Source organism: Salvelinus namaycush, chromosome 3 (genome assembly GCF_016432855.1).
Source record: "Salvelinus namaycush isolate Seneca chromosome 3, SaNama_1.0, whole genome shotgun sequence".
In the NCBI taxonomy this organism is placed as follows: Eukaryota; Metazoa; Chordata; class Actinopteri; order Salmoniformes; family Salmonidae; genus Salvelinus; species Salvelinus namaycush.
Window position 1 is genome coordinate 71,563,388 of NC_052309.1, and position 9,481 is coordinate 71,572,868.

Genomic DNA, 9,481 nt, shown 5'->3' on the forward strand with positions numbered 1-9,481 from the left:
TGTTTAGCCACCATGAGAGTTAATGTCATTCTTGTTAATCTGTTCTGTTGTATAGTTATCACATGTTAAGGTCGAACATTCACTTTTTTGTATCTCCAATGTGGCTTAGAGAGTGTATGAGTTCCCTAAAAGCCTATGCAAATCCCATTGTTGGGATAAATACCACCTTATTATAATATGTAATGCATAATCTGAATATTCTAGAATAATGTTTAAAATGCAAACATTTTAAAAACTCTTAAATATAACTAAATGTAATCTAAAATGTAATCTACATAATCGCCAAAATTAATGATTTATCATGAGAGGGTCATAAACAATAGTAATACTGCATACTCCAAGAAATGTTAAAATCTCCCCTTTCTGGCAGAAATAGTTATAAATTGCTGAGGTGTAGTCACTTTTGAGGACACAAGCAAAAATAGGAAATATTTATATGATGTATTTCCTATTCAACAAAACTGCATGAATAAGACTTCAAATTACTTATATGCTTTCTAAATATAGTATAATCAAATTATAAAATGACTAACTATGAAATTTCACCTTCCTTATTACTGTAAAATACATATTTGTATGTACAGTGTTAGAGACAATTTGCATATTTTCTAAAGGTCTCTCTTGATCCAAATGTCTTCCCCCATTGCTGTAAATGTCTCACAGAACTCTTCCTGAACTAACTAGGAATTCGCCTTTCATCTCATTTTAATCTGGTCCATCTATGACAAACAGAAAGTGGTTTTCGTTTGAAATATATTAATTATTTTGGATTACTGTCTATCAATCGATCTCTGAATGTGCTACAGCGACGAGACCACTGTATCATGTTGCTTTATGATGTAAGGATTCCAGGCATATGCGTTGTTAGTGGCTGTGACATAGTGTTCAGCCAGGAGTTGATGGACAGTGAATTGATGCAATAAATAATATACAGTATATAGGCCTATATTACATTTTTTACCCTCCAATTCCGTTATATCCAGTTGGTATTTGCAGTCTTGTCCCATTGCTGCAAATCCAATACGTACTCGGGCGAGGCAAAGGTCGAGAGCCATGCGAACCCGGATCTGTAGTGACGCCTCTAGCACTGTGCTGTGCCTTAGACCGCTGCGCCACTCGCGAGGACGCAATAATTCTTACAGCACTATTTTGTATTTTATCGAATATGTTTGAATATAGCTCTGCATCAGTTGCCCTCGTTTTGCAAGACGGCGCGATCTGTCACATTGCTGTGGATAAATCCAACGATGGTGAGGGCAAGGCTCCAAAATCATCTTTTAAATGGATTGTGTTAGGCTACTCAATTAATGTGTTGAAAATAATTTCACATGATTGGGGTATGACGTTTAAAATGTTGCTAAAAAGACTGACTTAAATGGGTTTTTAGGTAAAAGCATTTGTTGACAGTGGATTTCAGTCATTCTAAGGAAATACATATTTAAATATCTAAAACAAAGAAAATACTATTTAAATATACTGTAGTTATCATATTACAATTAGAAAACATTATGTGATGGTCGGCAGGTAGCCTAGTGGATAAGAGTGTTGTTAACCGAAAGGTCGTGTGTGCCATTGAGCAGGACACTTAACTCTGATTTAGCAGACTCTCTGGATAAGAGCATCTGCTAAATGTAAAACATGTGATCATCTGCCCACGTTTTAGGAAATAATTTATTTTCAAACTTGAAGATGTGTAGGCTAGGCGATGTACATCGCTTATTTGAATCCACTGAGGGCCTAACTAGAACCCAATTGCCATCAGGAAAATTGCAGGAGAGCGTTTTCCATCGAAAAACAACACTTCAAAAAGATAAATGCTTTTACATGTATTTTATTATTTTCAATATGTGTAGCTATGGCACAGCTTCCAGCCTAACAGACTGGAGTTGGAGTGTCATCTCTCTTCCATATTGATGCTGTCGAGTGATGCTCTAGTGGTACTGTCTGCCAAGAGCGGACACAACGACAGCCAGGAACTTCTGGAAGGCTTCCTGAGTATCAGCACTGAAAACGGCGGGACCGAGCTTGGCGGCCACGCACACGGTGATGCAGTCGGCGAGGAGCTGTGGAGAGGGGACCGTAAAGGAACCAGATGGAGAATGTAATATTGGAATAAGCTTTACATCGGCTCATAACGCTATTTAATTCATAAGACTATTTATTTTTGTATTTTGTTTCAGTTTGCTAAAGTGTAATACTCACCCTGAAGTTGTCGGGATCCACGTGCAGTTTCTCGGAGTGCATCACACTCAGTGCAGTATAGGTGTTCTTGATGTCATCCAGGTTCTGCACAGCTCTGTCCAGTCCGTGCATCACGGTCTTTCCGTGCTTGGCCACGGCGGGGTTACCCATGATGGCAGCGGGTGTGGACAGGTTGCCGAAGGTGCTGAAGTGTCTCTGAGTCCATGGAGACACGATCAGAAGTCTAAAAATAAATTAAACAGGCTGCCATTAAAATTATACTTCACAATCAATATGGTCTGTATCGCACCAAAGGTGAACACCGCGATGTTCTACTACGCAATTAGTGCTAAATAACCTAGGTAGTCTATTATCGTGTTATTATTTAATGATTTCTACATAAATATTATAATAATGTACCTGGCCAGGGCCTGGGGTCCGATCTCATCCACGCTGATCTTTCCCCACAGGCCTACGATGGCACTGCGCTCAGCATCTGTCCAGTCGACCATGTTGACGTTTGTTTGTTGATTTCCGTTGGTACTTGCAAAATGTTACAAGGGATCCCTGAGCTTTTTGTCTCATGGGACGTCCAATTTATGGATGTTCAGTATCTCCGCCCTGAACAGAACACAGAACATGATTGGATGAATGTCTTGGGGGGGCAAGGTCCTCGAGTGTGGCACATATCGGCATTGTGCCAACCTCATCCCACCTTTAAAGATAATGCTTGGTCATTTAGGCGTTGCCAAATTCTAATTATTACGGATGGAATTATCAAGCCATGATTAGCCTTCATCGGCATTTTGTCAACATTTAGTTATTGACATAGTCTTGTTCTGTTCGATGTTCTTTACATACTGCAAATAGTAGTTAATACCCCAATTCATATTGTTAAGTTCAAAATAATATCTGACACCATTCAAACCAATGAAGGTTCGGAAATTTTATGCCAATTATCTCAGTGTAGAACCTTATTTGGCCCTAAATTCTATTTGAATGTATCGTTGTAATATTCACATTTAATTGCAATATTATGTTTATAAAATGATAATTATTGATGTAAGTGGTTATTTAGGGTCTCATTTAAAAAAAAAAGAAAAGCCAGGATTGGGAGTAAACTATTAAAGAAAGAGCATGACTCAAATTGTTTTATCTTAATATTCAGAAGGCCCCACCCATTTGATAGTTCCATATTTCTGGTCTTTCTGAATGATAATCTAAATGTCAGTTGGTGAAAAGTAGTTTTATCTGCCTTCATCAGGGGAATTACATGATGGGTTCTAACTGGACACTATTCAATGTGGATATCAGCCTATTTACTTCAATGAAACCACAGCTTTTTGTTTAACCCCACTGAAATACAATGCGCGTAGCCTATATATTATTAAAATGTTTAGTGATAGGCATAGGGTACGCTTTTTAACCGAAACAAAACCTTTCCACCGATTATCAGGTATATAATTTGTCTCAGTATTTATGTGTTAACTGTGACTACATAGGCCAAATGGGATATAAGCCAACACGTCTTGATTTGGTTGCTAGTTGCCAATCCAATCACGTTGCAACTATTTGTCAGTGTTGGGGAAGCTACTCTGAAAATATAGTTTACCAAGCTAGCAATTACTTCACACTGGAAGAAATTAAGCTACTCTAAAGCTACCCTTAAGAAAAATATAAAGTTACTATGGAAAAGAAGTTCACTATCCAAACAACTTCGTGAAAAATGATCATATGTAAATCTGAAATGTAATAGAGTAAAAATTGTAAGTCAGAGAACTTTGGGGTAAAATGTTGACAGTGTGTATTTTAGCCTATTAGCAGAAAAACGATGTTTCAAGTCAGAATTAGGCAGGTCTAACGCACCAAAAAGTAAATTGCCTACTTCATCCATATTTTATTTTGCAAAAAAAGTAGTGTGTAGTTCCAGTAGTTAGCTGATACATGGGGGAAAAAGTAGTTAACTACTGAAAACCCTAGTTAGATTTCAATGTAGTTCAAGTACCACCAAGCTACTGCAAAATGCAGTTAAATTACTAGTTGAATTACATGCAGTCCACTACTCCCCAACACTGCCTTGTGTACAGAATCACATAGCCTATACTCTGCAATATTAGACCGTATGACTAAACCTTAACTGTAAAGAAAATATTGAGGTATTAAGTGTTTCTAAAACACTTTGTTATTCAATCTATATGAAATAAATACATACAATGTTATGACAGCATTTTTACAAACGAAATCGATTATGTGCAAATGTCATATTTTGGGCATTATACGAATTGGCTCAGTTCCATAACATGTAAAAAAAAAAGACAAAAAAATAAAACATTAATCTTGTCTTGGAAAAATGCCCAATCAGAGGTGGAGCCAAGATTATATCGGGGTGTGCCTTCTCTCTTGCCTCAATAAAAACAGCCTCTGAAAAGTGTAAGCTCACACGCTTCTTTTCTCAGCATCTTCATTTAAGTGGATAAACGGACAAGACAGCTATGAGTCTCTCAGCCAAGGACAAAGCCAACGTGAAGGCCATCTGGGGCAAAATCCTCCCTAAATCCGATGAGATTGGAGAACAGGCTCTTTCCAGGTAATTACATAACGATGTATAATAAATGATAGACTATAACACGTATTCCAGTTATTAACACATAATTCCTCTGTCAATTATAATGGAAGCTATGAATGCGTATAACTATCTCAGCAAAAATATGGACCGGATCCCCGACCGTGTGAATGATTATTTAAGATGAATTTTGTCTCACATCATTTCTAATGTCCACGACAGGATGCTTGTCGTCTACCCCCAGACCAAGGCCTACTTCTCCCACTGGGCTTCCGTGGCCCCCGGTTCCGCTCCAGTGAAGAAGCACGGCATCACCATCATGAATCAGATCGATGAATGTGTTGGCAACTTGGACGACCTTTTTGGTTTCTTGACCAAGCTCAGTGAACTGCACGCTACCAAGCTGAGGGTGGACCCCACCAACTTCAAGGTAAGAGAAAAAGACACACAAAAAAACACAAAAAAAATCGGAGTTTTTACCTGTGTGAAGGTGAAATAATCTATTTCAATTTTCCTTTGCAGATCCTGGCTCACAACTTGATTGTGGTCATTGCCGCCTACTTCCCCGCCGAATTCACCCCCGAGATCCATTTGTCCGTGGACAAGTTCCTGCAGCAACTAGCTCTGGCCCTGGCGGAGAAGTACCGCTAAACTGTCATCCGAGCTACAAGCTCTCACAGTCTTACATCAGAATTAGACGTTCATCCATGTTTCTCAAACGTAATGTCCTTCCGATATTGACACACTGACAATAAACCTAAATGAAACTCATACTGAGGTGTTCCTTTTTCATTTTCGTTGTCTCACATTCAATATCCATAGGGGGCAGGAGGACACGTACCCCCTCATGTTGTGCAACACAGTTTCACAATCAATTCGTGCGTATATGTACACACAAGCCTTTCCAACAACCATATAGACGCGAAAGTTTATATTTAATTTTTGTTCTTATTAATGGCTAATTCAACGTTATGAATATACAGAAATGTTGTCTTTGTTTAACCATGTTTTAAAATGTGTCGTTGTATGCCTATATGTACTGTTTTAGACTTGCTGAACAGAATTTTTGAGAAAAGACGCACATTTACGTGCGACTTAATTCGTGGGAAATATTGTTTTATTAATGCCAATGCTGTTTTCTGTGCTTGATTTCGCTTAATACTTTGGATACTGGTGCACTTGTAATCAGAAGGCCTTTTTGTCATGTAGGCAACAGTACACGATTTTCTTCATAACCCATTTCTTATTTCGTGGAGCCTAAATTACAACATTTTCTTCATAATGCATCTATTACATGTTAAACAGGTTAATGTAAAATAATGAATTATGTTGGCTTACACTTATGGCACTTCCAAGGCCTTTCCATTATGATTATTACGGTCATGTCACTCATGTTATATACTTAGGCTACAGTAACACGTTCAACCAGTTAGAAAGTCAGAAATGTCAGTTTCCTAGTACCGACTAGCACTTGAATGCAGTATTATGCTGGCTTCACATTCTCGTGGGAAATGGGAAAATGGGAAGTTGTAACTCCGACATGATTGTGTTCAAGTGCTTTTGAAGTCTGAACAATCCTTAAACCAACAAGATTGGCCACATATTTTTCTCATTTCCCACTTGTAATTCCTATTTGGAGGGTCATTCAAGTGAAACTTCCCAGTCGGAACTAGGAATTCCCAAGAACTCCGATAGTACCTGAACGAGGCATTAGTATGTGTAATAGCAGCCAACATACATAGCCTACATCTGTCTTCAGATTTATTGTATGGGTGATTTTTCCATTGAAAGAAATGTATTTAATCTTCCACTCCACTCTTCCGATACATTTATTTGCTGCAGACAAGATGATATTCAACAGGTAGGCATTTTGAAACAGTTCAGAGATTACTCCAAGTAATGGCACTCTTTGGGATCTTTGCCAGGGAACATTTAAATACATTATCAATGGCAAATACTGTTTTCTATGCTTGATTTCACTTAATATTTTTGGGTGTTGCGCTCATTGCAGTCAGAAAACATATGTTGACCGATCAAAACCCTTGCGGTGATGTTGCTTTCTCTCCCCAAGTCGTACGAGAAAATAACGGAAAACTGACCCAAGATCAGTACTGTACATATGCAACTTCAACCCCATGTAATGCGGAGCGCGTTCCAGCTCGTCAACACAATCGGCTGCAGGGGAGGTTACTTTCTGTGTTGTTCAGTTTATATAAGAATATCAAATTAAATGAATCTAAGAAACACTTTTCCAGGCAGTTTGAATGTATATTCTTATTCTGTGCAGAATCTGTGTAATTTGACCTACAACACAAACGCGCATCATGACTTCAACAAAGAAGGCAACTTGGAACGTACCCGATCCTCCCAAGCGATCATTCTCTTTCCCGGTAAGTGAAGTATGCAAATAAACAATGTGGTTGTAATCGCTAGTATGTAATGTTATGGAGATTGATTTATTGCTTTTTACGACATTTCTCAAACCACTATGCATTTTCACTGATCTGTCAAGGTTTTCAATCAAAATCTTAGCTACAGGCCTACTCAACAGTTTCAGCTAGGCTACAGTCTATGGAGTTTCATGGTGGGCGCAGGGTTTTGTACTGGGCAACATCTACACACCTGATTAAACTAGTTTGAGTGGTTAATTACTTTAATCCACGTGTCAAACTACTACCATGGGAGGTCCGAGTGTCTGCAGGTTTTTGCTCCACCCTTGATTGATAAATGAAGGTCACAAATTACTAAGGAACTCCCCTCATCTGGTTAGGTTGTCCAGGTTAGATTGTCCAGGTGTTCATTGAAATGAAAAACCAAAAACCAGCAGACACTCGGCACTCTGTGGAATGAGTTTGACACCCCTGCCTAATAGAGCTAGTTCAACTTGTCTTAGCAAAGTCTTTCTAAATTAGACAGTTTTAGATCTTGTGGAGAAAACAATTCCAAACAATGGATGAATTGGGACAACAAGACAGCAATGCTCCCATCCACAGTGAATGTGTATCTATCCAATGGTCATCTTGTTATCCATCATTCACATTCTTTACATTTTTGTACACCACCTGTATTTTTTGTGATTGTACACTTACAAATTAAGTAAATTTTAATGCTCAGTTAATTCTTTTAATTAAAATAAGTATCCTACATATACAGCTGTGAAATACAATTCTAAGCTTGTTCTATTCTCTTTACTTTGCAGCTCCAAATAAAGACCCTTCACACCTACCACCCTTCTATTCAGACCACTCAGACCTACCACCCTTCCCTTCAGACCACTCAGACCTACCACCCTTCTATTCAGACCACTCAGACCTACCACCCTTCTCTTCAGACCACTCAGACCTACCACCCTTCTATTCAGACCACTCAGACCTACCACCCTTCTCTTCAGACCACTCAGACCTACCACCCTTCTCTTCAGACCACTCAGACCTACCACCCTTCTATTCAGACCACTCAGACCTACCACCCTTCTATTCAGACCACTCAGACCTACCACCCTTCTCTTCAGACCACTCAGACCTACCACCCTTCTCTTCAGACCACTCAGACCTACCACCCTTCTATTCAGACCACTCAGACCTACCACCCTTCTATTCAGACCACTCAGACCTACCACCCTTCTCTTCAGACCACTCAGACCTACCACCCTTCTATTCAGACCACTCAGACCTACCACCCTTCTATTCAGACCACTCAGACCTACCACCCTTCTATTCAGACCACTCAGACCTACCACCCGTCTCTTCAGACCACTCAGACCTACTACCCTTCTATTCAGACCACTCACACCTACCACCCTTCTATTCAGACCACTCAGACCTACCACCCTTCTCTTCAGACCACTCACACCTACCACCCTTCTATTCAGACCACTCAGACCTACCACCCTTCTATTCAGACCACTCAGACCTACCACCCTTCTCTTCAGACCACTCAGACCTACCACCCTTCTCTTCAGACCACTCAGACCTACCACCCTTCTCTTCAGACCACTCAGACCTACCACCCTTCTCTTCAGACCACTCAGACCTACCACCCTTCTATTCAGACCACTCAGACCTACCACCCTTCTATTCAGACCACTCAGACCTACCACCCTTCTCTTCAGACCACTCAGACCTACCACCCTTCTCTTCAGACCACTCAGACCTACCACCCTTCTATTCAGACCACTCAGACCTACCACCCTTCTATTCAGACCACTCAGACCTACCACCCTTCTATTCAGACCACTCAGACCTACCACCCTTCTCTTCAGACCACTCAGACCTACCACCCTTCTATTCAGACCACTCAGACCTACCACCCTTCTATTCAGACCACTCAGACCTACCACCCTTCTATTCAGACCACTCAGACCTACCACCCTTCTCTTCAGACCACTCACACCTACCACCCTTCTATTCAGACCACTCAGACCTACAACCCTTCTCTTCAGACCACTCACACCTACCACCCTTCTATTCAGACCACTCAGACCTACCACCCTTCTCTTCAGACCACTCAGACCTACCACCCTTCTCTTCAGACCACTCAGACCTACCACCCTTCTCTTCAGACCACTCAGACCTACCACCCTTCTATTCAGACCACTCAGACCTACCACCCTTCTCTTCAGACCACTCAGACCTACCACCTTCTCTTCAGACCACTCAGATCTACCACCCTTCTCTTCAGACCACTCAGACCTACCACCCTTCTCTTCAGACCACTCAGACCTACCACCCTTCTCTT

General features: G+C 40.4%; 2 protein-coding genes across 2 annotated transcripts; one reads left to right on the forward strand and one right to left on the reverse strand.

Annotated features, from left to right (window-relative positions):
• Positions 1-1,813: 1,813 nt before the first annotated feature.
• On the reverse strand, positions 1,814-2,769 carry LOC120036841 (hemoglobin subunit beta-4). The gene is made up of 3 exons (XM_038983156.1): positions 2,602-2,769; positions 2,203-2,425; positions 1,814-2,063 (listed from the first exon to the last, which is right to left on the reverse strand). The coding sequence occupies exons 1-3, from the start codon at positions 2,691-2,693 to the stop codon at positions 1,932-1,934; spliced, it is 447 nt and encodes a 148-aa protein (XP_038839084.1). The 5' UTR covers positions 2,694-2,769; the 3' UTR covers positions 1,814-1,931.
• Positions 2,770-4,600: 1,831 nt separating this feature from the next.
• LOC120036902 (hemoglobin subunit alpha-4) lies at positions 4,601-5,517 on the forward strand. The gene is made up of 3 exons (XM_038983195.1): positions 4,601-4,768; positions 4,967-5,174; positions 5,267-5,517. Exons 1-3 carry the CDS (start codon positions 4,674-4,676, stop codon positions 5,393-5,395), a joined length of 432 nt encoding a protein of 143 aa, XP_038839123.1. The 5' UTR covers positions 4,601-4,673; the 3' UTR covers positions 5,396-5,517.
• Positions 5,518-9,481: the final 3,964 nt, after the last annotated feature.

What these genes read in the sequence shown, in the direction of transcription:
- LOC120036902 (XM_038983195.1), top strand. Translation starts at nt 4,674, where the DNA reads ATGAGTCTCTCAGCCAAGGACAAAGCCAACGTGAAGGCCATCTGGGGC. An exon ending in GGAGAACAGGCTCTTTCCAG is followed by an intron (nt 4,769 to 4,966) that starts GTAATTACATAA and finishes TGTCCACGACAG; the next exon opens with GATGCTTGTCGTCTACCCCC. An exon ending in TGGACCCCACCAACTTCAAG is followed by an intron (nt 5,175 to 5,266) that starts GTAAGAGAAAAA and finishes TTTCCTTTGCAG; the next exon opens with ATCCTGGCTCACAACTTGAT.
- LOC120036841 (XM_038983156.1), bottom strand. Translation starts at nt 2,693, where the DNA reads ATGGTCGACTGGACAGATGCTGAGCGCAGTGCCATCGTAGGCCTGTGG. An exon ending in GGACCCCAGGCCCTGGCCAG is followed by an intron (nt 2,426 to 2,601) that starts GTACATTATTAT and finishes ATTTATTTTTAG; the next exon opens with ACTTCTGATCGTGTCTCCAT. An exon ending in TGGATCCCGACAACTTCAGG is followed by an intron (nt 2,064 to 2,202) that starts GTGAGTATTACA and finishes CCCTCTCCACAG; the next exon opens with CTCCTCGCCGACTGCATCAC.